We start from the raw sequence: 25908 nt of genomic DNA, 5'->3' as shown, positions 1-25908 counted from the left end.
CTGGCCTCCACCATGCGGAATCATAACCCGATCGGGAGATTTAGAGTCTGGCCTGGAATTGAGGATAAATAGGCCATGGTACCCTCTTCTCTTTCATCGATATCGATAACACCGCTCTCATACCCAACCATCAAAATGTCGTTTGGCAAACGAGTTACACTTTTATCTGGACAGCAAATTCCGTATGTACGGAGTATTTGGCTCCAATTGTCACATCGCCCTAACCTCCCTTCTAGTACCCTAGGATATGGAACTTGGCAATCATCGCCTGGGGAGGTATCGGTTGGAGTGTATGAAGCGTTGAAAGCCGGATATCGCCATCTGGTAAGGTCACAAAGTGAGAAACCAACATATGGACAACTAATATTGAGCGCTACAGGACCTTGCAAAGATGTAATGTCACCGAGCAAGATACCACAAGACACAGAGTCATGCTAATATATTGCAGCTACGAGAACCAGCCGGAAGTTGCACAGGGAATCAAAAGAGCTCTTGCTGACACTCCTGGCTTGAAGAGGGAGGATATATTTATTGTAACGCGAGCCCGATATCTTGATTTCACTTGCTAACCAAGAATAGACGTCTAAGCTTTGGAATAAGCGAGTACCTGTCATTTTAAACCGTTGCACTGGCTAATGTGAAGCAGCTCGCATCGCCCGGAGGAAGTAGAGAAGACTCTGGACGAGACTCTTCGAGAGCTCGAACTCGATTACCTCGACGTAAGGTCATATCTTTAACTGCGTCCTCCAAAGATTGACCTCCCAATAGCTGTACCTTGTGCACTGGCCCGTTGCCTTTCAAAAGACCAGTGACAACCAGCTCTCGCCCCTGGACAATGATGGCACGCAAGTTGCAATCGACAATTCTGTCTCGCTCATTGACACCTGGAAAGGTACGGTCATGCCCCTACCCAGCCAAGGCTCACACATAACAAACAAAATCAGCAATGATAAAACTTCCCCAATCCAAGGTGCGCGCTATCGGGGTCTCCAACTTCACACCGGAGCACATCAAGGCCATCATCGACGCTACCGGAGTGTGCCCCGTCGTCAACCAGGTGGAGCGCCATCCTCTCCTGCAACAGAATGACACTCTGGTGAAGTACGCCAAGGAAAAGGGAATTCACATCACAGCCTACTCGGTCAGTGTCCTTCTCTGCTGGAGTTCTAGTACTGACATGGTATACCATCCAGGCATTCGGAAACAACAACGTCGGGGCACCGCTTCTTCTAGAACACCCGACAGTCAAGCAGGTCGCGGAGAGCCTCTCGGCCACCCCTGCTCAAGTCTTGTGAGATTGAGATGACAGAACCCCATTGGCTTTAAAGTGTTAACCAGAGTAGGCTTGCATGGGCCCAGAGTGGCGGACACAGTGTTATACCCAAGTCGGTGACACCGTCTCGTATTCGCGCCAACTTCCAAGAGATCGAGCTCCCAGACGGCGCTCTTACCGCGATCAGTGCTATTGGCAGCGTCCCTCGTCGCTACAACATTCCTGTGACTTGTAAGTTCCCAAATGGCCTATATTGCGGGGCACCGCTGATATACTGGCTAGTCGTTCCACCATGGAATATCAACCTCTGGAACGAAGAGGCCGAGAAGAACGCCGCGAACTCGGTTGTTGTGGGAAAGGCTGCGTGAGAGAAGAGCAACTCCACAGATAGCACTGGAATGAGGGACTTGTGGGTCGGTTAGATCACAGAATGCAAGTGTCATTGGCCGCGCGTATCTCGAACCCAAAAGGGAAGATGACTCCAAATCCATGATGGACCCAATCCTACTCCTCCAAGTAGTTCCATGAGATAGCTGGTCTTTGATCTGGCCTTCTGCAGTCACCCCCGCGTTTAGATGCCATCACCATTTCTGTAGACATTCACCATCCCTCGCCTTCTGTCATGCCGCGTCGAGTCCGCAAAGCTGCTTATTCCAGGGTAGGCTGCGCCACCTGCAAGCAACGACATAAGAAATGTACGTGCAGACAGATATACATATAATAGTAATGATTAACGCTGTGCAGGCGACGGAAATAAACCTAGGCACGTTTATATCAACTAGCCCGTCCAAACTATCTAACCAACCTCTAGATGCGACGCATGCGTGCGCCTAAACCTCAAATGTGAACAAAGCGATGGCTTTCGGAACTTCCAGCCTGCAAGTCCAGAATCACAAGAGTCCCCTAACGAAACGCAAATATTGAGCTTGGATGAACCTCGATCAATATCGCCGGCATCGCCAGAATCATCTCCAGACTCACTGCCCGCTCAAGTCAACAACATCCCAGCCTTATCCCAGCAAGACTGGCAGTATTTCCAATACTACGTGGAGAGGCTCTCTGATCTTCTCCTCAACGGCCATGCACCATACAACCCCCTGCGCTCTCTAATTGTACCACGAATGACCTCCTCACCACTCCTGCTCCAAGCCGTGTGCTCAATATCAGCCCAGCACCGCGCGAACGGTGCAGGTATTGAGAAACCGCAGTTCCAGACAGCTGCTACAGCATACTACCTCCGCGCGCTGTCAAATCTCAAGCAGTGGATCCCATATATCTCATGGCTCCAGGACACAGCACAGTACGGCGGTGATACAGAGTCGCTGGAGACGGCGGTGCTCGTGTCCATCTTCCTGTGTAAACACGAGATTATCAAAGCCGGTGTTGCGAACTGGCGCTCGCATTTGGTTGCCATTGAGTCATTTTGCCGCTTACTGGCGAGTGACGAGCGGGCGGGTATGTCCGAGGTGGTGATGTATGCGCGGAGCTTGTACGTCTTTTGACCTGTATTCCTGTTGTGGATAGGCTAATTAACGGGGTCAGTATTTTGTACCATCGCAGCACTGCCAGCGTTACTGATCAATCAGCCTTAATGCTGGGCAATACGTGCTACGACCAGACTCTGGATTTAGAGTCCTACGGCTCGTCGTATATTGTCGATCCGTACATGGGAATCTCGCAGGACCTAGTACTAACTCTACAGCGCGTCTCACATCTTCTCAACTTTGAATCCGACGATGAAATCCAGCGGGTGGTGTTAATGAGTGAAGTTGAGGCCATGTACGTATATATATGTGTACGTTGAATTCAACTTATTAACTTTGCCAGACTCCAACTCATCAAAGAGAGAAGCTGGACGCTGAAACTCGCATTCATCCCCCGCGAGATGTCACCGGCTTCAACCAGCGTGCTGATCTATGTCGCGCGCGCGTACGAAAGCGCAATCCTTGCATACCTGCACTCCGTCATCGATAGTCTCGCCGAACGAGATCTCGTCGCTGAGAATAACAAGAACCAACAAGGGCCTCTGTGTTTCTGGCAGAGATTGCATGATCTGGTTCCGTCGACAAAAGAACAAGCCGTAGCCGATTGTATTGTGGAGATTTTACAAGTCCCTGTTGGGGCTCCCGAAGAGCCGGGGTTGTTGCCGCTTCTATTTATTGTAGCTTGTATTGCAGAGAGTCCCGAGGAGACGTGGATTGTTCTCGAGAGGGTGGAGGGTCTTGGGGTGAATTTCCGTCTAGGCAATATGGATTTTGTTGGGGCGTTTGTGCGTGAGGTTTGGAGGCAGAGGGTGTTTGCTGCTGGTAGTGTAGGTGGTAGGATTGGATGGAGGGAGCTGTTGGCGCGGTCGAAGTGGGATTTGATGCTTTCTTAGGATTTATTATAACAGAAGTGTCATACAATGTTATGATTTCCAAAGAGTAATATCTGAGGATAAACGTATATTGTTGCATTAGGGCTTGAGGGTGGAGACGGCGTATTCATTTCCAAATCTGGAAAAAGCATCGCTGGTAGGAATTTCTACTTCTTGCAGACAAACTGACGCCTTGAGGAATTGACGAAGCGTATTTCAAACCGTATCTGGTAATATTCAACGTAGTCTGTCTGGGTAGTGATGGTATATAAAGGCGAGAAAGATCCGAGTTCACAAGACATCCATTCGCAACTCCCATTCCCGAAACAATTTATCTATAAAATGTCCTCTATCAATGCCCACCCCTTCGACCCGCTGCAGCCAAGCGAGGTCCAGCTCGCAGCAGCCATAATCCGCGCAGCCCTCCCCAACACCCCCGTCCGCTTCAAGACCATCGACGTCCAAGAGCCCATAAAAACCGCCGTCATCCCACTAATCGAAGCCGAACGGCGCAATGAGGGGACCCTCGACATTCCGCGTCCTGCACGTCTTGTCTTCTCGTACTTTCACCGGCTGGATACAGGTTCATTCCTCAAGGCACTCCTGAACCTCACTGAGCGCCGCGTGGTTTCCATCAAGGAACTCCCGCGCGACGTCCAGGGCCCTGCCGACGTCGACGAGCTAGTTGAAATGGAGGAGGTCTGCCTCAAGCACCCGGCGGTGGTCGCGGAGATTGCTAAGATGAATCTCCCGGCTGGCATGTCGGTTTGCACGGACCCGTGGGTCTACGGGACTGATGACGAGAGAGAGGACCGCAGGTTGTACCAGTGCTATATGTACATCGTGCCTGTGCATCACCCGCAGAGTAACCACTATTCCCTGCCCTGTGACTTTTCGCCCGTCTTTGATGCTGCCACGAAGGAGTTGGTGAGGATCGATAATTTGCCGACTGGCGGTGGGCATGAGACTCAAGAGACACAGGCCTGGAAGCCAGTCAAGGCTGTGGAGTATGCGCACGACCTGCTGGACGAGCCGCTACGCAGCGATCTGAAGCCCTATATTGTGCAGCAGCCGCAGGGCCCGTCGTTCCAGGTTGACGGGCACTTGGTGCAGTGGCAGAAGTGGCGCTTCCGGGTTGGATTCAACGTCCGCGAGGGCCTGGTTCTATACAATATCACCTACGACGGACGCAACGTGTTCTACCGGCTATCTCTGTCTGAAATGACGGTGCCCTACGGCGACCCGCGCAAGCCGTACCACCGCAAGCAGGCCTTTGATGTCGGCGACGTAGGGCTTGGAATCACCTGCAACCAGCTTGCCCTGGGCTGTGACTGCCTGGGCCATATCAAGTACTTTGACGGCTGCCGCACGGATTCCAAAGGTAACGCCGTGACCCTGAAGAATGTCATCTGCCTGCACGAGCAGGACGGTGGGATCCTGCACAAGCACAGCAATTATCGCAACGGCCATGCAACTGTAGTGCGCAACCGCCAGCTCGTCGTGCAGATGATCTGCACCGTCTCGAACTACGAGTACATCTTCGCCTGGATCCTCGACCAAGCAGGCGGAATCGAATTCGAGGTCCGCGCCACGGGTATCCTCTCTACAATGCCCATCGACAACGACATCACCGTGCCCTGGTCCACGAACGTCGGACCAGGCGTCACAGCACCAAACCACCAGCACGTCTTCTCGTTGCGCATCGACCCAGCAATCGACGGCTTCCACAACACCGCTGTCTACGAAGAAAGCCACCCACTGCCTGCATCTCTGGGCATCCCCGACCCCTACGGCGTCGGCTACATCGCAACAACAACCCCGTTAACAACCGCCGGCCACACCGAAACAGACATATCCAAGTCCCGCGTCTTCAAAATCCGCAACGACAACATCATAAACCCCACTACCAAAGCCGCAGTCGCATACAAGATCCAGACCCTCCCCACACAGCCGATGCTCATGCGCCCCGAGTCGTTTAACCGCCGCCGCGCCCGCTTCGCAGAACACCCCGTCTGGATCACAAAGTACCGCGACAACGAGCTCTACGCGGCCGGCGAGTTCACGAACCAGAGCAAGTCGTCCACGGACAATGGCGGGCTGGAGACGTGGGCGGGCAGAGGCGAGAGCGTGGTGGATGCCGACCTGGTCTTCTGGCATACATTTACGCTGACGCATAACCCGCGGCCGGAGGATTTCCCGGTTATGCCTGTGGAGCGAATCAGTGTGCATCTGAAGCCGGCAGGGTTTTTTGAGAAGAACCCTGCGCTGGATGTTCCGCCGGAGAATAGGGGGTTTAATGGGTCGAGGGAGGTTGAGACGGGGAAGTCGTGCTGTGTGAAGTTGTAATCACAGCGCATATTAGATAAGGAAATTAAGTTACAATAACAAGGTTATTTTTCTATATGCTTGAACTATAGAGCAGGTCCATTTAGTGAAATGGATGTGTCCGAAAATGACGTCAAAAACAGAAAAAAAGTGTCACTCATTGGGGCTGTGGCGCAATTGGTAGCGCGTGAGACTCCAGATCTCAAGGTTGCCCGATCGAGACGGACCAGCCTCATGTTTTTTTTTTTTATTATATTATTATAACATGTATACCATATTACAACCTACAACCTATCTCTAACCTCATCGCATCCTCAATAACACGCGCTGCCTCCACCAAAACGGACTCATGCAGTCTCCTCGCCACAATCTGCAATCCCACCGGCATCCCCTCCGCCTCCTCAGCGACATACTCCCTCGCAATCCCTTCCTCCTTTTCATTCCGCGGCTGATAATCCGATAAATCACCACGACCACTTTTAAATCCACCAATAGGGAATGCAATCGCCGGATACTGCAACAAGTTCCACACAGCCGTATACCCCCAGTACGGCACCCTAGAATCCACCCTCGGCGCCGTGCTAGGCGTCACAGGCGCAATCAGCACATCAACCGCAGCCTTGTTCCAGTGCTTTGCGTACGCAACGCGATATGCGTCCCGCGCGGCTTTGCGGGCTTGTATTGTGTGCAGGGACAGTGAGTCTATGCTTTGTTTGCACTGCGCGAGGATCCATTCTGTTGCTGGGAGGAGGGGGTCGGAGCCTGTTTTGCATAGTTCTTTGATGGCTGCGCCGCCGTCTTCGAAGTAGTTTGCGCTGATGAGGGTCCAGGCGTAGTCATGCTTGTAGGGCTGGAAGGGGACGAGGGCTATGTTTGGGGCGTGGTGGAGGCGGGCTTGTACTTGTTTTAGGGCGCACTGGACGGGTGGGAGGGGAGTGACTACGTTGTCGGTGGTTAGGATGCCGATGCGGAGGGGGTTAGTTGGGGAGAGGGCTGGCGAGGGGGAGAGGATAGGCATGGGGAGGAGGGAGGGGTCGTCGAGCCAGGGATTTGTGAGAGAGTAGGCCGTGCAGAAGAGCGAGATGTCGCGGAGGGAGCGCGTGAAGGGGCCTAGGGTTCCTGGGATGGAATCGTTGCCGGGCAATGGGACCAGGGCGCCTTCGCCGCTGATTCGGCCGACGCTGGGGTAGAAGCCGTAGATCTGACATGCGTATTAACATTATGGATAACTTGAGAAAGAGTATGTTTGAAACTTACTCCATTCAAAGCAGCAGGCACACGGATAGATCCCCCGATATCCCCCCCAATGCCCAGCGGCGTCCCATGCATCGCCATCAGCGCTGCCTCGCCGCCAGTGCTGCCACCCGCAGTAAGAGACGTATTCCTCGGATTGACAGTGGCCCCGTAGATATTGTTATTCGTCTGCAGCTGCATCAGCGACTGCGGCTGGTTCGTGCGCGCAAAGACCACAGCACCCAGTCTCTTGAGCGAGGTGACGATCTGGGCGTCCTCGCTGGTGACATTGTCGACCATTGCAACAAACCCGACGTTAGTGCGTCGCCCAGCGATAGAGATCTGCTCCTTGACGGAAACTGGCAGCCCATGGAGCGGTCCCATGGGCTTGCCGGTGTTTGCTAGGAACTCGTCGCAGGCTCGGGCGTCGTTTGTTGCTTGCGGGATTAGTTCTGTGAGGCAGTTTGTCTGTTTCGTTAGCTTATTGCATATATACTCATTGAAAGATTCATACACATTGCTGAGCGATGGTAGCCCGCTTCCTGAATGCCAAAAGGAGAGCTTCCGAGGTAACCACCCCCTCAGCCAGCATATTCACCAGCGCAGTGGCATCGTACTTCTCCGTCAATTCAAGCTCACGGTCTGAAAGCAGCCCACTGGCGCGAGGAACCCCCATTACATTTCGCGGGAGCAAGCAGTCCTTTGGCAGGACCGCGCTTGGCTCGAGGGTTTGAGCCCGGATTTCGAGTGCTGGCCTAATACGTTCGGATAAAGACATTGTCACAATAATTGTTGACTGTTTGGAGAGAACATCAGCCTAGAATAACAGCTTGAATAAGTACCTGGGTGGATGGCGTATCCTGAACCCTTTTGGGACAGATAAGCATCCTGCGGGGGCGGGGCCAAGGGAATATACTCTTTCGGAAATGGATACGCGGGCAGATAGACGTCTAATGTATGGGTTAACTGCTTTAAGCGATAGATACGCGGACTCCATTTCCCCGGACGGCAGGATATCTGGGGATACTGTATAAATAGGAGCAACGACATTGACTAGAAAGTAAGACTATGATCATGAATCCGAACATGAGAGATAAAATACGCCTTAATAGGCCCGCTGTCCAGAACACCATAATGGGATGGTAAGGCTGCCCCAGTTGTTGGTGATCGAGCTGACCAACAGCGTCCTATTCTGTCTCCCCGGTATCTATATCGCCCTGACTGGTCTTGGGGCTGGTGGTGGACAGGCAGACTCGCAGGAAACCGCGGCTTTGACGAATAGGTATATAAGCCAACTTTTACAGTAGATCCTGGTTAACACCGTCAGCATTCTCTACGGTGTCTATACCGTCGCGGGCTGGTGCGCAGGTCCTGTTCTAAATCACCTGAAGCCAAAGTGGACAGCGTGAGTATAACCATACACCACAGCAGACAGTCTAACATACAACAGAGTAATCGGTGGGATTGGATATCCCCTCTACGTTGGTTCGCTATGGTACTATGACCGAATTGGCAAGCAGCCATTTCCGCTCGCAGGTTGGTTTCTTAAGCCTACTCGAACTGGGATAATACTGACGATATACGACGCCTAGCTGGTGGCATCCTTGGTGTCTGTGCTGGGCTTATGTGGACAACGTCGGGGTACATCCAGTTTGCGTACCCGGAAGAGAAGGATAAAGGAACGGTAGGCTTGACGAACAGTTGCAGGACTTGCCTAACTCTCATAGTACATCGCTGTACAATGGATCCTGACTTCCGCGGGGAGTACAGTTGGTGCTCTCATTGCGTTTGCCATGACAGTTCATGAAACGGAAGCTGGGGGAATCTCCGACGCAGTGTATATTGCCTTTATTGTGGTGATGGCTGTGTAAGTTACGCCTACTACGTACTGTCAATGCTAATGCAAAGCAGTGCAGTAGTAGGAGCGTTCTTCTTTCTGGCAGATCCAGCAGACATCGTTCGAGACAACGGCCAGCATATTGCAGTGTTCGAGGCACCGACGCTCAAGAAAGAAGTGCTTGGGATATTGTCTGTCATGGCGGATCCAAAGATCATCATCCTACTCCCGGCCATGTTTGTCGCTGAGATGTGCCTGGCCTTGACGAGCAGTATCAACGGTCAGCACCCCCTTCGTCATGTCTTTACCTGTACTGATATAGGAAGTGTACTACTTCAACCTACGCACTCGCTCCCTCAACAACCTCCTCTTCCAGGCAATCATGATCCCAACCCCCATGCTCCTCGCATGGATCCTCGACAACAAACGCATGTCCTCGCGCAAAGCCCGCGGCGCCACAGGGACAGCCAGCCTCGCCCTCGTAACCCTCAGCGCGGTAAGCGGACTCCTGGCGTGGGTAATCCGCAACAACGTCAGCCATTCCGCAACGCCGCCGCCGGCAGTGGACTGGACCGAGTCCGCCTTCGGGCCGGGGATAGTGCTGTATCTGCTCTTCGGGGTCATCTACGCCTGTTTCCAGATCATGGTGCAGTGGACGCTGGCAGCGCTGACCAACGACCCGGCGCTGTGTGCGCGTTATGCGGGGGCGTTCAAGGGCACGGTGAGTCTGGGCATGTGTGTTTCGTTTACGGTTGACTCGCAGGGAATGCAGATTCGGGATCAGGTTATCCTGCAGTTGGTGCTTTATGTAGCGGGGGTGGTGAGTTTGGGTTGGGTTGTGGTTGGGTATGTGAAGCAGACGAACTATTTCGTGGAGGAGGGGGTGATTGTGCCGGTTGAGGAGGAGGAGGAGGAGGAGGAGGAGGAGGAGGGGAAGAAGGAGTAGAGATCTCACCTCGGTGTATAGATGTATGCAGCTTATTGCATCATGTGCATGAGATTGGCCGAACAGGTCGAACAGGATCCTTATCTTAATCCTAATCCTAACTGTAATTCGATCTCTTATAAGTCATCCATGGTGCATAACCTCTGCTCTTTGTCCGTCTTGTCCGTCTGTCGTCGTCATGACTCGTCTCTGCCGCGGCATCGAGGCCCCACGTGGATCCGATCGCAGACGCAATTCCTCATCGGGCGTGGATCCTCTCGCTCTCTCTCTCTCTCTTTTCTTTCTCTCCTTCCATTCCTCCTTTCGTCCTTCTCCTCGCCATCACCGACCGGACGCCCTCGTCTGAGTTCTCCCTCTCCAACCTCCGCATCTCCACGCCTCCTCCACACCCCCCAGCCCACCACCTGAGGTCATCCTTACCTCCCTCTCACCACCTCACTGATCGCCCTTCGTATCCTCCCTCACCCTCACCCTCCCCCTCTCGAGGGTTCCTCAACCACCATGGACAACCCACCAGCCCTCGGCCTCTCCCATTCAAACCCCCAGCCCTCAACTTCAACCACCCTCAGCACTCCCGCCGCAGCCCAACTGCAGTCCCAAAGCCAGCCACAACCGCAACCGCCCAGCCAACAAAACCAGCCCCAACCCAGCGATACCACACAACCGCAATCACAAGCACAGTCCCAGGCCTATCCACACCAAATAACCGGGGACGGCGGCCCGACCGCGACTGCACCTTTCCTGAAAGACTTCAGTCTCGTCGCTGAAGCCGCGAAACGGGCGCAGGTGGCCATTGTGACGAGGGATCTCGAGGGCGTTTCGTTATAGACTACACCATACAACACTACACTACACTACACTACACAAACTACGCACACTACACACACTACAGTACAGCGTGTCTTCCACTGCAAAGATGGGGGTTGCACTCAGGATGAGGGTTCCGGTACTGGCATAGCGTGGGGAAGTCGACACCGTCATGTACCGGTATGTGCGGGGTTACATCTGGCAATGTTGGCCTTTGGATGGCCCCTCCACGTCCGGCCTGGACTAGTCACTCAATGCGTCGATCTTTTATTGAGGAGTTGGGGGTTTATTATCTTGATTTATTTTTATTTTACTTTATCGATTGCTACGGATAGAAGCGTTCTGGTTTCATTATACCTACGGTCATTCCATTCTTCATTCTTCACTTGTTCTGTGTCGGCGTTGTCTCGGACCAGGGCGAAGCAATTCAGCCACTTTCTTTATTTTACTTATTACTTATGACGCGGTAGTTGGAAACAGAAAACCGCTATAGAACATTCAGCTGATATTATCTACTTCATATTACATATATTGGTCTCATCAATCAAATCAACACAACACAACACAAGGCAGATAACATAAATTTGTTATCAAATGGATAAGTTAAGATAAACAAATTAAGTTGGGTAAAAAGAAAAAAAGATGAGGCTGGTCCGTCTCGATCGGGCAACCTTGAGATCTGGAGTCTCACGCGCTACCAATTGCGCCACAGCCCCAACTGTGGAAATTTTGGCCAATTTTTGGCACTGTCTTTCAGGGCGGCTTTCAGCAGCAAAACATCCTACAAGCCTGAGTATTACAAAACACTTTTGGCATTTTTGGTGATCTGTGAGGTTTACGAGAGTATGCTGTTGTCATTGCCATGTAGGAGTGTGTTCCTGTCTTGGCATATGTCACGACCGGATGGATGTACTAAGGTAGGAGGTAATTGTTCCTCCCGCCTTACAGACGCACTATAGAGAAGAAACACACCACTTGACCAATTTGTGAGCTGCTGATCACATTTAGATGCCCGGTATCCACCGTGGATATGACTTGGGCAATCACACAATGACGATGATGACGATGACGATGACGATGGCGATGGCGATGACAAGGCTGGAGGCGCGGGGCGCAGGCGCTGCCGACATCCGGGGCGGAACTGGGGATCACTGCATTGCAGACGCTGAACATGCTCTTGGCGAGTCGAGTCGAGTCATCAAGTCCTCGGGGGCCTGACAGCAGTCAGCAGTCAGCAGCCATGGCCCGGCTGAGTTGACTGACTTGTTGACTGGACAAAGTTGAGAGTACCACGGTTCAGGCCAGGGGCTTTGTTGTTTCGAGTCGAACCAGTCCCGACAGTGACAAAATGCTACTGCCTAGATGAGAGTTCACGGGTTAACCGCAAGAGGAGAAACGTCAACCATGCCATGTGTTAATGTCTCTGCCCTACGGATGGAGCAGCGCCAAAGCAGCAAAAGCAGCAAATCCCCCCGCCGGCGTCTCTTGCAGCAAATCAGCGCCCGTGCTGAGCAGGCATCAGCCAGCCCTGTCGCTCCAGGGACGCCCGGCCAACAATCTCCTTCAACGTCTTTTCTCTTCTTTTCTTCTTCTCTTGTCTTCGCTCGTGAACCGTAGTCGACTGCTGTGAAGGCTCGCTGGGTTTCCTTTGCAGTCTTGTGAGCTTGTTGTTGTGAGAGCCTCCACCTGCTGTTCTACTTAACCGAGAAAGTTCCGCCTCCAGGCCGCGCTCACAACGCCCGCTGCTATATCTCGAATCGCTCTCGCTGCGAATCCTCATAGTCCGGCATTTGAAGTTCCTGTCCTGCAATTGTCAGCGAGAATAGATGTACTCCTACCCTCATCCTCCTCCCCCGCCTCCGGGGAGTTGGCCTCAGCAATGGGCGCAGCCTCCTCCACCGCAACAATACAGGTCAGCAACCCACTCAGTGTCGCGTTCTACATCGCGTTCAAAGTCGGATTCAAAGGAGTCGAAGAAGAATGTTGCTAAGTGGCTGAATAGTCAATATCCTCCGGGACATTATCCTCCACCAAACAACTACCCTCCACCGGCCAATTACCCCCCTCCTGCGGGCTATCCTCCTCCCGGGGGTTATGCTCCCCGCCAGCCTCACCACTCCCCGGCCCCGTCATACGGCACACCGCCACTCCCTCAACGGCCGCCCTCGGGCCAAACCCATTCGAGGAATTACTCTTCAAGTAGGCCCGCGGACCCATACCGCACTGAAAAGCACAGGCGTCGGCTAACCCAGACAGACCCGTCATGGAGCCCCAGCCCGGCCCCGAGCCCCAATCTCCCACCCCGCCCGCCCATGGGCGCCCAGCATTTCGGGCACGGTGCACCGTCGAACTACAGATTCCAGTACTCGGCCTGTACGGGGCGGCGGAAGGCTCTGCTGATTGGGATCAACTACTTTGGCCAGCCGAACCAGCTGCAGGGCTGTATCAATGATGTCACGAACGTGTCTTCGTTCTTGCACGAGCGCAAGGGCTATCGCAGAGAGGACATGGTGATTCTGACCGACGACCAGAAGAACCCGAAGAGTGTGCCTACCAAGTCGAATATTATTCGGGCCATGCAGTGGCTGGTGCATGAAGCGCAGCCGAACGACTCGCTTTTTATTCATTTTTCAGGTACAAACCCTCCCCCGGGTGCTATATACTGTAGACACTGACGATCTATAGGACACGGCGGACGGACGCCTGATCTCGACGGTGACGAAGAAGATGGTGAGGTCCCTGCAATCAATCAAGGGAAATATGCTGACTGGCTCAGGTTTTGACGACGTGATCTACCCCGTGGATTACCGGACAGCCGGACACATTGTCGACGACGAAATGCACGACATCATGTCAGTACCATCCATCCATCCCATCTATTAACCAAACTAACTTCAACAGGGTCCGTCCTCTCCAACCCGGAGTGCGCTTAACAGCCGTCTTCGACTCCTGCCACTCGGGCACCGCCCTCGACCTCCCATACATCTACTCCACCCAGGGCATCCTGAAAGAGCCAAACCTCGCCAAAGAAGCCGCCTCCGACCTCTTCTCAGCCTTCACCTCCTACAGCCGCGGCGACCTCGGCGGCGTCGCCCAGACCGCCATCGGCTTCTTCAAGAAAGCCGCTCTCGGCGACTCAGCGCGCCAGCGCACCGTCCGCACCAAGACCTCGCCCGCAGACGTGGTCATGTTCTCGGGCTCAAAGGACACCCAGACTTCGTGCGTACCCCATTCTAACCCCGTCACTGCCGTTATTGAAAACTAACGAAAATAGAGCCGATACCTTCCAAGACGGCGAAGCGCGCGGGGCGCTCAGCTGGGCGTTCATCAAGGTGCTGCAGCGGTACCCGAATCTCAGCTACGTGCAGCTGCTGAATCTGATTCGGGCGGAGCTGGACGGGAAGTACACGCAGAAGCCGCAGCTGAGCTGCAGTCATCCGCTGGATACTGATTTGTTATTTGTTATGTGAGGACGGACTATATGACTGCGATTATTGCGACGATAGCGATGATGACGGCGATGATGATGATGACGACGAAGACGACGACGACGACGATAGAGGACGCGCCAGACGCGTCAACTCAGTCAGCGACTTTCTTACTTCTATTCTTGCATTGAGTCGGCGCTAGGCAGTCATGGCAGACCAGCAACGCACGCACGTACGTATGTACTTTTGTCTGCCGGTCGGAACTCGACAGCCAAAGTCGACTAGCTACGAACATTCTCGAATATTGCGTGGCCAGCCGACCGTTGAAACCGCCAAAAGTCAAGTCAACTCGGAATTAACCAGGTGGAATATGTAGATAAGATAACATCGTGGCACGATCCGTGGCCATGCAGGAGGAAAATCATCAGCGAGCGAGGAGTTAGGTTAACGGTTTTCTCTTTCCCCTTTACTGTTAGACTCGCATCCACTGTACTGTACTGTAACTGTACTTGCTACTTATGCATATTTTTTTTTTCTTCAGTCTGACGGACTATTCCTAAATAATTTCTTCACTGGCACCGCCGTGATTGGACCACGATATCTTCTAGAAATCACACAAGAACATGCAGCAAACCCATGGAACCGGACAGAACCAGAACCAGAGATGCCTGCCACGGCCATGCTCGGGGATCAGATCGCAATCAATCAGAGAGTCTGACACTGGCAGCGATCATCCATCCATTCACGCGTGGTTGAGGGAATGCAGGAGTGGGAACGGGAGGCTACGAGCACTCCAATCCAAGTCCAACCAAGGTCCCCTGAGTCCCAGTCGTGGGCCACGTCTGTCGATCCAAAAAAGCGCACAAACATGTCTCACCGGGAGCGAATCATGTTTCCATCTGAGGTCGAACTGAGGTATTTCCAGTTTTCAGATCGGAGAGGATAAGAATTGAATCTTTATCGACTTATCCCCCCCTCCTTTGAATACCCATTGTCTATGATAGTGAAGGAAGTGAACTGAAGTCAAGCTCCATGACGTCGATTCTTTCTACCCCCGAGATGAGTGGGCGATCGGTCGATCTTCCTCTTGCTGGTGCTGTGCTGTGCCCTGCTCGACTTACTGTCTTCGGAAAGAGAGCTAGCTAGCTGGCAGCCGATTCCCGAGTCCATAGCCGAAAATCAACGAAAATCAGGGCATTAATATTGTGATCATGTGTTAGCAGGAGGCTATGTTGTGGTACAGTCCAGCTAGGCAGCTTCAAAATCTGGTGTTTGTTTGTTTTGTATCTTTGTAGGACAGCCAGCGCATCCACGCATCCACATCCACGCATCCCATGTATGTTGCATGAACACAGGTTGGTTGCCTGGAAATCCTCCGGCGACAATTCCACTCGGTTCTCCGAGTGCCATTGCCACTCCCACTGCCACTGCCACTCCATGTGGACGGTCACTGCGTCCGGCATGTACCCCGTACGACGATCCTCCTGGGAGCCTCTGTCCGGCCGAGTTTGCGAGTTTGCTCCGGATGCGGACAGCACCTCTGACCTCAGTGCTCAGCACTGCCATCGATAGAGCCTCGAGCCAATCAGGTCAGAAAAGAGAGCACGCACATTCCTGGAGACTGGAGACGAGAGTTCAGGCAGGCAAGGACAGGATTGGAGACTTGCAGACGAGCCCACCTGAGGACATTACAGCAAGAGAAGGAGAGATGGCGCGAGTGGGGGTGTTTGAGAATAAAATCAGCACTCCCGACTAGGCCGCTTGGGGCTAGCGTGTGGCAGTTCAGTCCTCACTCTTGGGACCGCCACCGTTCTTTTTTTATCTGACAGGGGCATTGCGTGATGCTGACGAGTCATCCTGATGTTGAAACTTTGCAGTGTGCTCAGTTAATACATACTCAGTTAATGTTTTGAACCTCAGAGTTTAGTGTTTGACTGGAGAGACTGGAAACTGGAGAGGTCAAGTCCGAGATTGTTGGCCCGCTGGTTCCGCTCTGGGTCCACGCTGCCCACGGTGCTCGGGATGGGAGATGTTTATAACATTCCGGCGTGCTCGCCTGATTGGATGAGTCGCGTCATGCTTGGACGGGCGGATCACTGGTTCTGTCTGGCGCGATGTCGGATCGTGAGACACCATCAACCTGACGCAGGATCTGCCCCATGTTGCATTCTCTTCTCGGGGCTGGATACAGACAATGCACGGCAGGACAGCAGGAGTGACTTGAACAATGCGCTACATTCCTCGCCAGCCATGCCAATGCCAGTCATGTAATGCCCGCCGTCCAGTAAGATCCATGACCATAACGGCGAGGCGCCGGGTTGCAGGGTGAACCAGAGATGCTGGGGCTCCGCCAGTGAGACTGGAGACTCGATTGAATCGCACGTCTCCGGCAGTTCCACACCCTTCGCTCCCCTTGGTCGTGTTTTCCTTTTGCTTTTCCTCCTGCTATAATTATTTTGTATCCCCCGATCCGTTTCTCTCCATCACCGGTCGGTGCTGTGCGTTGACCTACCCTACCTACACCACCTACCTACACTACACTTACACATACACCACACCTATACTACACCTACACCACTATACAATATACATACAGTACATACAATACAAGAAATAAAGATGCTCCCGGCATCCTCGTCCAACTCGTCCCAGTCCTCCTTCGACAGCCCCATCAGCCAGTTTCCTCCCCAGCAACATGCCTGGTACCCGACCATCGTGCCCCGGCGCAGAGAGGTCCCCAAGTATCCTCGCTTCTACTCAACGCCTCTGAACCAGGACCTCCCAGAGAGCACGCCGCTGCAGATCTACGGCCTCGAGGAGCGCGAGCCCTCCATCGCTGAGCGTCCCCGTCGCCTGGTTCGCTTCTCGCGCGCCCTCGACGACATCAAGGAAGACTTTTCCACGCCCCTGCCCAACCCCCGCAACACCGCCGACGCCATCCGCGCCCGCCGCCAGTCGACCTTCTCGTCCTTTTTCTTCGACAACAACTCGAATCCGACGCTGGGCGTGAGCCGGACCTCGACTTCGGCTTCGGCTTCGGCGTTCAACTCTAGCGCCAGCTCCGAGAGGTCGTTCCCGCCGCCGCCGCCAATCCCGGCCGACGATGAGGCCTCGAATAAGCCGCTGCGGAGGCTGAGTCGCCGGCTCTCGTCGCTCAGCTTCTCCCAGCGCAGGAACAAATACCGCGGCGGGAATGCCAGCATTTCCCAGCCAAACCTGATCGGCTCCAGCAATTTTTGATTCAGCCAGGAAGGTCTCAAGGAGGCTCTACACCTGGACATGCAGGGTGCTGACTCCCCTTGCATGATCCGACCGATCTTGCTTCTTTATTTTGATTCTTGGATTCTTGGATACCTTCACGAACCTGACTTGTCTCCTGCATCGGAACCACCACCACCAAATTCTAATCAGCCACTTAATATCCGCGACCCGTTCCTGCGCTCCTTAATCTTTGCGACTCATCAAAAGCACCCGCTGCCTTGCAGCGCCACTCTTGTTTTCGTCTGTGCCAGCCTTCTGTTTTCTTTGTTTATTTATTATTTGCGACAGCATCTTCGGCGTTGGATACTCTTTCCTACTATTTCCCTCCTTATTACAAGTATTCGCTGGGTATCGATATATGGACTGCCTCTATTTCGTTCTTGTTATTAGCAGCATAATGACTGATCTGATCTGTACATATCCCCCGATTCGCTCGGGCGGGGTTTTGTGTATACAGCCAGCCGGCTTTGGTGTATTTAATCAACACGTTGATATCGAACTGATTCTTTTGCGTACTGTCCACTGTATTAATTAAGCGAGATTCCATCCTGGATGACTGGTCTCATTCCCAGCCCTGTAGGAGGCAGACCTGCATCACCAAGGGATAGACTCGTCCAAACCGCGATCTCCGACCGTTTGAAAATCTCATCCCCATATTTATGGGACCCCTGCATGGCGTCATACATGCGCTGTGATATAGATCATCCCCACAAATAAATAAAATGTAACCAAAGATGGATGTCTGTTCCCCCCTGCTGTTTCGGGAACTGTCCGACTTGGGTGCAAAACTCGGGAACTTTCTTCCACCTATTGGGGCTGTGGCGCAATTGGTAGCGCGTGAGACTCCAGATCTCAAGGTTGCCCGATCGAGACGGACCAGCCTCATTCTTTTTTTTTTTCTTTGACTTTTCTTTTGTATTCCCTTTATTTGCTTTCCTTATGGTGGATATTTGTTATTGGTAGTGACAAAGCCGAGAATGATATAACAGGTCTAACTTAACCAATGACTTATCCCCAGATCTCATTCCATCCCCGCATGAATAGGTGCAACATAGTCTAATGATCAAATCCTACCCCCGCAAACGGACATCCCCAGTTTCTCCACGTGAGGTACAGGTTAGCTCCCCGCGATACAACATTCCACATCCGTCAGATATCAAAGACGAGAGGTATCTCCACTATCCCGTGCACGCTTCAGGTTATTCACCCGCGATGGGGTAATTTGGTACACATCAGGCAGCTGCGTTTCCGCCCATGGACGCCCCGCCATGAGCTTGACGAGGCCTGGTGCGGCGGTGAATATGCGTGCCATTCCACTGTCTCTGTTAGATTGAGGTATGGTAGATTAAGGTGTACTTACTGTCCATTGTGCCCAGCACAAACCCATTGACCAGGGAGATCGGGTAATTCTCCTATCCAGGGTACATTGTCGACGCTCTACACCGGTTAGCAATAATCCACCGGAATAAGAAAAGAAGAGAAAAAGAAGGAGATACCCTGCCAATAATCCCACTCCACCCATCAACTGCAAACTCCGCCTTCCAGCCCTCAATCGCCCCCTCCGCAAAGTCTTTCACTGCCCCCGTCACAGCCCCAAACACCTCAATCCCATCATCAACCCCCCGCTCCGGATATCCGGGCTCATTCACCCACCGCTCAAACGCCGCTTGGCCGGGGTTACTCCCGCCAAATAGCACAGATCCTTCCCTCGTGCTACGCGGGTTGATACTGAACAGCCCTCCTTCTGGCAATAGCACGCCGTAGGAGTTAGTTAGACCGGCGGGGTTGGGATCCTCGAACTCCACCGGCGGCTTTATCCGGTTGCACATATGTGGCGAGGGGTAGATGAGCCCGCGCAGGGACGGTTCTAGGGCGGAACTATATGCGTTTGTGGCGTGTATGACTTGGTTGGTTTTGATGGGGCCGCGGGGGGTTTGAACAATCCATCTCCAAGATTCTGGGTTTGAATCTGGTGTTTCAATGATTTTGATTGCTTTGGTGCGTGTTTGCAGGTTTGCGCCCTTTGATAGGTTCTCGCGCATTATATGTGCTGTTAGTTTCCAGGGGTAGAGGGTTGATGCGGACCAGGCGTAGCATGCTTGTGCGGATTTGATGTGTGATATCTATCTAGTGTTACCCTTAGGTAAATATAAAGAAGGAGGAGGGTCTACCTTGCGTGCTTCCACCGGATCATGCGTGACTTTGATATGCCCGACTTCTCCCCCGGCAGCCTTGAACCGTTCGAAATTCGTCTTTGCCGCGGCCGCCACTTCTGGCGTTACGGGGACGTCGAGGGTATCGCCAACCCAGAGATCACAGTCGACGTTGTTTTGTCTTATATATTCGACCAGGGCGGTCCAGGTCGCTTGTTCGTTTTCGAGGATCTACACATTAGTTTAACATACAGAGCATAAGAAAGGTTTATACGGCAAGTTGAATGCGGTTACCTTAAGAGCCTGCTCCGTTCCAAACGCCGCTTCATACGCACTGAATCCGCGCCATTGATCGGGCTTGCAGTGCCCGGCGTTTCGACCTGTGGCGCCGGAGCAGAATTCTCGTGCTTCGAGGATTATTATGCTTTTTCCAGGGAAGGCTTTGAGACAGTGGTTGGCGATTAGTGTTCCCGACAACTGTGCCGTTAGCTACCAATCATTATAGAGGGTTGGTAGACGTACCCCAGAGCCGATGATGACGATATCTGCAGATGAAGGTAGCTCGGCTGTCGTGCGGTGGTTTAGAAGGGGATCGCCTTGGACGCCCTGCAGCCAGTAGGATAGTGAATAGCGTCCTTCTTTTGGGAAGCCATAGCGTGTTGAATTAGGGATACTGCCATTTGGGACCGCTGGCTTTTGCGACATGCTGCTTGTTTGATTGCCGGATGTTGAATGAGTGAAGTGATGTTGGGAGTTATAAATTGGAGAATGGCTAGAATGACCCCACTTGCATAGCACGCCATTAATTCATAATGCCGCTTATATGCACTTGCAGTGTCTGTTTCTATTGGTCCTTCGTATACTTCCGAATAGGGTCGGAAGTTGCCGTCGATGAAGATATTTTGGCAAGTGCTTGAATGAGAACAATTATACGCAGTATATTGTTGCTGGTGACTCTCCTCTTCACCCAACAGCTTCTCACTGCGCTACCTAGCTTTATTCTCTAAAGAGACGACTAGCCGCCGTGAAGACGCAGATAAAACAATATGGATGTTACTTTCCACTTCCCCCAGAGCCAATTACGCTGCAGAACCAAAGCAGACCACCGCCTCAGTCACTGAGACGGAGCACTGACTCGAACATTCATCACGGCCTTCATATTCTCTCCCACACGGTGAAGGGCACAGGTAGTCCTATGACTCATTTAATGTTTTCCCTTCATCGCCATTGCAGTAGGGCCGTATCCCCAACATATAAATAGCCCCAGGTTCCCCCGCATTCTCATCTCAGTTTCCATTCAACTTAACCCTCTGTTTATGCCATTCATCCCCGCCGAAGTGTCATCTGCCTCCAGTGCGGTTTACATCTGTTCGATCCCGGAGATCTGGCAGCTTTCCCAGCGCCATTTCCCACACAAGACGGACTCGCCGAAGTCGATCTTAGGACGGGAGGTCCTCAACTATGCGAATCACCCTGCCAGACCGTCCGTTGTATCCCAAGAACACACGAATACTATGAAGCGCTTGACGGCCATAATGGGTATCAGCTGATAACCCATCTGATGGACATCTGAAACCGAGAACGTCTGAATTACCCGTCGATAAACTTCTGCGGGCGATGCTCAATCTACACTCCCGAAAGAGATCCTATTGTGACTTTGCTGATACGCGCGAGCCGGCCTGATGTCACTCAACGGGGGTGGGCGAATATCGCACGGAAGTTACAGTATCATCTGCGCGGACAAGGGCCAAATTAGGGACGATTACCTCAACGTTCTGTCGTCCAAGCCAGAGAAGAACCTCGTGCTGGTGGAACCTTCCGATATCGAGATAAAAGGCCGCAAGGGGAAGGGGAGACTAAAGCACCATGAGGTTAATGATGGTTTCTACCATGATCGAGATAATGATATCCTGAATTCTGGTCAAGCCTTCCGGTTTACAAATCTCAGATACCACCCTTTCCTGGACTCCTCATTGGGTATATCTATTTCTATTCCTCCTCGCCGTCCTATCATGGATACCTCCGAAGCTGATTACCTGTTGTCTATCCCTATCAGAATAATGTCGGATAGGTGTCCGCCGCGGCGAGATAAATATAGAAACACTACTATACAAGCAGGCCAGACAGTCTTCTTCAAGGCCATATCCCCCGAAGACAAGGACAAAGAGAAGAGATCCCACATATAGGTCAGTGCAGATGGAACAACCGTCGCTCTGCGGGACATACTACTTATAAAGGAATATTCCGCATACACTCCCAAGGATTGGAAAGCAGCTGCCGACTATTGCCGTGAGAAACACGGGCGTCTCTATTCAGCTATCCGCGATCGCTTTGAGTCGGTCAACAATAAGTGGGTTGACGAGCAGAAGTTATGGGAATGGTCGATCCTGAAAGAATGCAAAGCCAATGCCAAAGTTCAGTGGACTCGTGACCACTGCTATTTCCGATAGCAATGTGCCATGCTACCGGGACTATCAGTGGAGATAATGGACCCACGGCTTGAAGAGGACGCTAAAATCCATAGCTGCCATCCCAATGACGCCGTGGTCCCGGTGTGGACGGACATCGTTTATGATATCCTTGCGCGAGTCCATGATACCACGGGAATCAACACCATTGGGTGTTTCCGCATCGGGAGCGACATGGACCGGCTACGCTGCCCACCGACGGTATTGGTGGGCATAGACAGGCAGGTATTCAGGGACTGGAAGGTCGTTCGGGAAGCGATAGTCAGTGCCCTGAATTCACGGGGCCTCGAGAGTGTTGGGGTCCGCATCAGGAAGGATAAGAAGCCCCGGAGAGCCAACAACATCGAAAGAAACCCCATCCAGCCCTCCGATTGTCGCCCCGACCCTCCCTTGGGATATAGCCTAGGCCCGCACAACATGAAGGATGCGATTGGGACTCTCAGAGGGTGGGTTGAGCTCAAAAGCCCACGAACCGGACAATGGGTGTCTTTTGCCATTACCTGTACACATTGTTGCCTTCCCCCAAGAGGCGCACTAAATGATGAAGATCAAGAGAGTAAGTTGCTACAGCATTTTTAATATCATCAACTAATTTTTTTTTTAGTTCTTTGGAAGTGGAAGCAAGAAGGAGTCCGCTTTGGTGACCCGGACGCAGCTCGTCTGCTCTCTGTGGATGCACCATGCTATCGCGACATCAAGGCAGGGATTGACGCGAAGGAGTCGCTGATAGATGTAACGAAGGCCGATCATGCCTACCGAAGAGTTGAGGGGGCCAGAGCGCAAGGCAGATCTAGTTCTTCCGGTGATCAAGAGGGATGGAAGAGGGCATCAGATTGTCTGTCGGAGTTGGACGAAGAGAGTCATTTGTTCAAACCGGCCAGCATGTCCTTGGAAATGTGTTTGCCGCTTCGGGAAACTCCGTGAAGTTCCCTCGACTAGCGATCCGAGCAAGTTGTCTGTTCGCGACTGGGCCTTGGTACAGCCAAAGAGTGGCCGCTCAGCCGGGGAGAATGATGTAAGTGATTCGCCTGTCCAGGCATGTTATTATGTCTAACGAGGATTTTAGATCGGGACCTTGAGTGGCTTCCTCCATAGACGCCATGTCGGCCAATTCAAAACTGCCCTACCCCCAAAGGACGAGAAAGTGTACAAGATAGGCCGTGTATCAGGCTTCACATCTGGTCAGTTCGGCGCCCTACAATCATGTTCCCTGGAAAATGAAACGAAGAACGGGCATACGGTTAGTCGTCAAACATGGGAGCACGTAGTGACACAGCCATCCGGAGCGTTTCTCGAGCTTGGCGACTCGGGGTCGCTCCTTTTCGATGCGAACGGTGATGTGCTGGGGATGTTGTTTGGTGCCTCAGACAAGGGGGACATTTCCTACTTTACTGCCACGGCCGACCTGCTCCAGGATATAAAGAGCATTACAGGCGCGCTTGACGTGCGCTTGAAACAAGCCTAGCCACAAGACGGGCCGGAATTCCCATATCTAGCACTTTTTGATGGACTCGGAATTCTCGTGGTTTATTTTGATAATGCTCTCTAGCTTACCAAAGCCCTTTGTATCCACGTCCAACTGGCAGTTTTTAACAATCAAACAGCGTGGTTTATCCTTTATGATAAGCTAAATATTGAAAGTAATGTAGTGTATATGAAAATGGCCGATAGTATCCGGACCACCATCCATACTGGAAACTTTCCAGACTCGGATACTTGCGGTGCTCTCTGAGACATAAATGGAGTCGCCTTGCGCCTAAATCAGTAAACTCTTACCAACCAATTCCCACTATGTCGGCCAACATGGACGCCCAGCAGGTGCTAAACATAGTAGTAGTATCACTCAAAAGCACCGCAGTGCTAATCCTGCTCACAGCAACCGGTAACTCCCAATCTGACAAGCAGAGTCAAATGAAATACTAATATTGGTTGTAGGCCTCCTCTGGATCTACCGCAACCGCGCCTTCCGGTCCTCCTCCTCTCTAAACCCCTGGATCTTAGGCCCCAAGGGCAAACCCTTCAAAGGCAACGTACAAGAACTCCAAACAAACGGCGCCGCCAGCTGCAAAGCCTGGTACTCGCTGTATGAACGGTACGGACCGGCCTACGAGCTCACAATCCCCTTCTTCCGACTGCATATTATCAACCACCCAACCTACCTCGAGCACATCCAGAAACACAACAGCAAGAACTACATCCGGGGCGCATTTACGCAGAACGTCTTCGGGGCACTGCACAGGTCTGGCGTGTTTGCGGTCGATGGCGCGGAGTGGCAGTTCCAGCGCAAGGCGGCGACGAGGGCGTTCAGTAAGCGGAATTTCGAAACGCATATCACGGCGTCTGTGCATAGATGGCTGGATGTTTTGATGGAGTTGCTGGGGAATCTGGCGAGGGAAAACAGGGAGTTTGACTTCCAGGAGGGATGGGGAGGTTCTTGTTTTGTCTTTTCTTGCAGATTGCGTTCCATGAGGAGGGGCTTGCGTTGGATTTGCTGTCGGGAGATCCGGTCAGTTTGGAGACGAAGCCGGATTATATTAGGGCTTTTGATCAGGCTACTGTTTGTATGTTTCTCTTCCTCTTGATAGTGGGCCTGGCTGATTTGGCAGTGTTTGACCGACGAAGACGGGATCCTCTCTGGAAGATTACTGAAAGACTCTCTGGCGAGGACAAGGTCACTAAAAGGGCGGTGGATCTCTTCTATGGGAAGATTGACGGACTGATTATGAAGAGGCTGGGGGCAATGCGCAATGGATACAAGCCTAATCCCGATGCCGGCGTTGATTTGCTGGATATCTTCCTGCAGTCGACGACGGACGTCTACAAACTTGGCGGAATGGTCTTCTCCTTCCTATCAGCCGGACGTGCGTATACATCTGAGGTTGATAGTAGATACTTACTGTTTTATAGGCGACACAACAGCATACAGCACCTCCTGGCTCATGAAGGAAATCCACCACGTCGACAACCGCCATCTCGACGCCGTGAGCAGAATCCGCACCGAGGCAGACGATCTCGGTTTCTCTTCTAGCTATCTTGGCTACGGAGACGTTCCTGTATGTATATCCAACCATCTGAAAAACATAAACTAACCGCGAAGAAAATGCGCTTCGCAAACGCAATGTGGGACGAAACTGCCCGGCTCAACACCGTCTCCCCAGCAGGGCAGATGGAAGCAGCAGAGGACGATATTCTCCCCGCCGTTCCAGAACTGAATATGCCTCCTCGGCGGGTGAAAAAGGGCGATATCGTCGGCTACCAGAACTACGTTCTTGCGCGAATGCCCGAGGTATGGGGGGAAGATGCTGCCGTGTTTAAGCCAAGTCGGTGGTTCAAGGATAATGGGGAGAGTATTTCTTACAGTCCATTCAGTGAGTATACACTCTCAGTTCACCAGGGCATTCCGTCTTAACCGTGTCTAGAATATCATTCGTGGAACGCGGGCCCGCGCAGCTGTCTTGGGCGTGCTCTTGCTACGTACGAGGGCATCACCATCACCAGTGCCATTCTTCAGCGGTTTGATGTTATCCTGGCAGATGATAGCAAGGTGTATGAGCCGCTTGCTGCTATGAATATGGTACGTTCTCTTTCTTTACGTTCACGGAGTGCTGATATGTTTAGGGCATTCGGGGTGGTCTTCCCATGAAAGTTAGGGAGAGGTTCGAAAGGCGAGATTTACATTAATTTTTGTGAATTCGAATTATTCAGAGAATTCCATAGCGATTGTTAAAGTAGAGAGTGCGTGCACGTAGTATTCTATTTCTCCAACGGCTACTTCCGGCCATTTCCCCTCCTTCGGCTATACCAGCTCCCTCTGTAAATTC

The 25908-nt window shown here is 52.4% G+C and overlaps 12 protein-coding genes and 3 non-coding genes across 15 annotated transcripts; 12 read left to right on the top strand and 3 right to left on the bottom strand.

Annotated features, from left to right (window-relative positions):
• Window positions 1-135: 135 nt before the first annotated feature.
• ASPVEDRAFT_128679 (uncharacterized protein) lies at window positions 136-1641 on the top strand (the record flags this gene model as incomplete). The annotated part of the gene is made up of 10 exons (XM_040806571.1): window positions 136-182; window positions 237-329; window positions 449-533; window positions 580-622; window positions 670-719; window positions 769-892; window positions 945-1141; window positions 1194-1291; window positions 1344-1504; window positions 1556-1641. 10 exons carry the CDS (start codon window positions 136-138, stop codon window positions 1639-1641), a joined length of 984 nt encoding a protein of 327 aa, XP_040665615.1.
• ASPVEDRAFT_527555 (Zn(II)2Cys6 transcription factor) lies at window positions 1606-3734 on the top strand. Its single transcript, XM_040814692.1, has 5 exons — window positions 1606-1968; window positions 2018-2036; window positions 2085-2762; window positions 2816-3052; window positions 3101-3734. The coding sequence occupies exons 1-5, from the start codon at window positions 1896-1898 to the stop codon at window positions 3648-3650; spliced, it is 1557 nt and encodes a 518-aa protein (XP_040665614.1). The 5' UTR covers window positions 1606-1895; the 3' UTR covers window positions 3651-3734.
• A 237-nt stretch (window positions 3735-3971) lies between these two features.
• On the top strand, window positions 3972-5975 carry ASPVEDRAFT_60687 (uncharacterized protein; the record flags this gene model as incomplete). The annotated part of the gene is made up of 1 exon (XM_040815549.1): window positions 3972-5975. The coding sequence occupies one exon, from the start codon at window positions 3972-3974 to the stop codon at window positions 5973-5975; it is 2004 nt and encodes a 667-aa protein (XP_040665613.1).
• A 114-nt stretch (window positions 5976-6089) lies between these two features.
• On the bottom strand, window positions 6090-8347 carry ASPVEDRAFT_883703 (uncharacterized protein). Its single transcript, XM_040818301.1, has 4 exons — window positions 8104-8347; window positions 7702-7983; window positions 7212-7655; window positions 6090-7155 (listed from the first exon to the last, which is right to left on the bottom strand). The coding sequence occupies exons 1-4, from the start codon at window positions 8182-8184 to the stop codon at window positions 6232-6234; spliced, it is 1731 nt and encodes a 576-aa protein (XP_040665612.1). The 5' UTR covers window positions 8185-8347; the 3' UTR covers window positions 6090-6231.
• ASPVEDRAFT_t62 lies at window positions 6117-6189 on the top strand. Its single transcript has one exon. It is a non-coding gene; the product is annotated as a tRNA-Trp (tRNA).
• On the top strand, window positions 8322-9970 carry ASPVEDRAFT_81437 (uncharacterized protein; the record flags this gene model as incomplete). Its single annotated transcript, XM_040817044.1, has 8 exons — window positions 8322-8329; window positions 8371-8469; window positions 8515-8592; window positions 8638-8723; window positions 8780-8871; window positions 8915-9054; window positions 9099-9304; window positions 9351-9970. 8 exons carry the CDS (start codon window positions 8322-8324, stop codon window positions 9968-9970), a joined length of 1329 nt encoding a protein of 442 aa, XP_040665611.1.
• Window positions 9971-10471: 501 nt separating this feature from the next.
• On the top strand, window positions 10472-10798 carry ASPVEDRAFT_81436 (uncharacterized protein; the record flags this gene model as incomplete). The annotated part of the gene is made up of 1 exon (XM_040817043.1): window positions 10472-10798. One exon carries the CDS (start codon window positions 10472-10474, stop codon window positions 10796-10798), a length of 327 nt encoding a protein of 108 aa, XP_040665610.1.
• A 622-nt stretch (window positions 10799-11420) lies between these two features.
• Window positions 11421-11493, bottom strand: ASPVEDRAFT_t49. The gene has a single exon. It is a non-coding gene; the product is annotated as a tRNA-Trp (tRNA).
• Window positions 11494-12111: 618 nt separating this feature from the next.
• On the top strand, window positions 12112-14247 carry ASPVEDRAFT_883679 (caspase family protein; the record flags this gene model as incomplete). Its single annotated transcript, XM_040818300.1, has 5 exons — window positions 12112-13411; window positions 13463-13507; window positions 13554-13629; window positions 13679-13996; window positions 14052-14247. Exons 1-5 carry the CDS (start codon window positions 12604-12606, stop codon window positions 14245-14247), a joined length of 1443 nt encoding a protein of 480 aa, XP_040665609.1. The 5' UTR covers window positions 12112-12603.
• A 2577-nt stretch (window positions 14248-16824) lies between these two features.
• Window positions 16825-17445, top strand: ASPVEDRAFT_26613 (uncharacterized protein; the record flags this gene model as incomplete). The annotated part of the gene is made up of 1 exon (XM_040809930.1): window positions 16825-17445. One exon carries the CDS (start codon window positions 16825-16827, stop codon window positions 17443-17445), a length of 621 nt encoding a protein of 206 aa, XP_040665608.1.
• An 833-nt stretch (window positions 17446-18278) lies between these two features.
• On the top strand, window positions 18279-18351 carry ASPVEDRAFT_t63. The gene has a single exon. It is a non-coding gene; the product is annotated as a tRNA-Trp (tRNA).
• Window positions 18342-20371, bottom strand: ASPVEDRAFT_60683 (NAD(P)/FAD-dependent oxidoreductase). The gene is made up of 6 exons (XM_040815548.1): window positions 20142-20371; window positions 19914-20096; window positions 19638-19850; window positions 18963-19589; window positions 18827-18903; window positions 18342-18782 (listed from the first exon to the last, which is right to left on the bottom strand). The coding sequence occupies exons 1-6, from the start codon at window positions 20322-20324 to the stop codon at window positions 18623-18625; spliced, it is 1443 nt and encodes a 480-aa protein (XP_040665607.1). The 5' UTR covers window positions 20325-20371; the 3' UTR covers window positions 18342-18622.
• Window positions 20372-21301: 930 nt separating this feature from the next.
• ASPVEDRAFT_26611 (uncharacterized protein) lies at window positions 21302-21805 on the top strand (the record flags this gene model as incomplete). Its single annotated transcript, XM_040809929.1, has 1 exon — window positions 21302-21805. The coding sequence occupies one exon, from the start codon at window positions 21302-21304 to the stop codon at window positions 21803-21805; it is 504 nt and encodes a 167-aa protein (XP_040665606.1).
• A 300-nt stretch (window positions 21806-22105) lies between these two features.
• Window positions 22106-23552, top strand: ASPVEDRAFT_70137 (uncharacterized protein; the record flags this gene model as incomplete). The annotated part of the gene is made up of 4 exons (XM_040816059.1): window positions 22106-22643; window positions 22692-22922; window positions 23014-23102; window positions 23154-23552. The coding sequence occupies 4 exons, from the start codon at window positions 22106-22108 to the stop codon at window positions 23550-23552; spliced, it is 1257 nt and encodes a 418-aa protein (XP_040665605.1).
• A 326-nt stretch (window positions 23553-23878) lies between these two features.
• On the top strand, window positions 23879-25768 carry ASPVEDRAFT_81431 (uncharacterized protein; the record flags this gene model as incomplete). Its single annotated transcript, XM_040817042.1, has 7 exons — window positions 23879-23969; window positions 24023-24517; window positions 24694-24948; window positions 24995-25140; window positions 25185-25455; window positions 25507-25661; window positions 25706-25768. 7 exons carry the CDS (start codon window positions 23879-23881, stop codon window positions 25766-25768), a joined length of 1476 nt encoding a protein of 491 aa, XP_040665604.1.
• Between the last annotated feature and the right edge of the window lie 140 nt (window positions 25769-25908).

The sequence above is a fragment of the Aspergillus versicolor genome (genome assembly GCF_001890125.1).
Source record: "Aspergillus versicolor CBS 583.65 unplaced genomic scaffold ASPVEscaffold_3, whole genome shotgun sequence".
NCBI classification, from domain to species: Eukaryota; Fungi; Ascomycota; class Eurotiomycetes; order Eurotiales; family Aspergillaceae; genus Aspergillus; species Aspergillus versicolor.
Note: the sequence above shows the minus strand (reverse complement) of the source record. Positions and strands in the feature narration are given on the sequence as shown.

Excerpts from the sequence above, each read along its gene's own strand:
- ASPVEDRAFT_527555 (XM_040814692.1), top strand. The coding sequence starts at position 1,896 with ATGCCGCGTCGAGTCCGCAAAGCTGCTTATTCCAGGGTAGGCTGCGCC. Across the intron at positions 2,763-2,815 it reads GTGATGTATGCGCGGAGCTT|TATTTTGTACCATCGCAGCA; the intron begins GTACGTCTTTTG and ends TAACGGGGTCAG. Across the intron at positions 3,053-3,100 it reads ATGAGTGAAGTTGAGGCCAT|ACTCCAACTCATCAAAGAGA; the intron begins GTACGTATATAT and ends TAACTTTGCCAG.
- ASPVEDRAFT_883703 (XM_040818301.1), bottom strand. The coding sequence starts at position 8,184 with ATGGAGTCCGCGTATCTATCGCTTAAAGCAGTTAACCCATACATTAGA. Across the intron at positions 7,984-8,103 it reads GCGTATCCATTTCCGAAAGA|TCAACAATTATTGTGACAAT; the intron begins GTATATTCCCTT and ends CTCTCCAAACAG. Across the intron at positions 7,156-7,211 it reads TGCCTGCTGCTTTGAATGGA|ATCTACGGCTTCTACCCCAG; the intron begins GTAAGTTTCAAA and ends TACGCATGTCAG.
- ASPVEDRAFT_60683 (XM_040815548.1), bottom strand. The coding sequence starts at position 20,324 with ATGTCGCAAAAGCCAGCGGTCCCAAATGGCAGTATCCCTAATTCAACA. Across the intron at positions 20,097-20,141 it reads TCGTCATCATCGGCTCTGGG|TTGTCGGGAACACTAATCGC; the intron begins GTACGTCTACCA and ends CTAACGGCACAG. Across the intron at positions 19,590-19,637 it reads ATCCGGTGGAAGCACGCAAG|ATATCACACATCAAATCCGC; the intron begins GTAGACCCTCCT and ends AACACTAGATAG.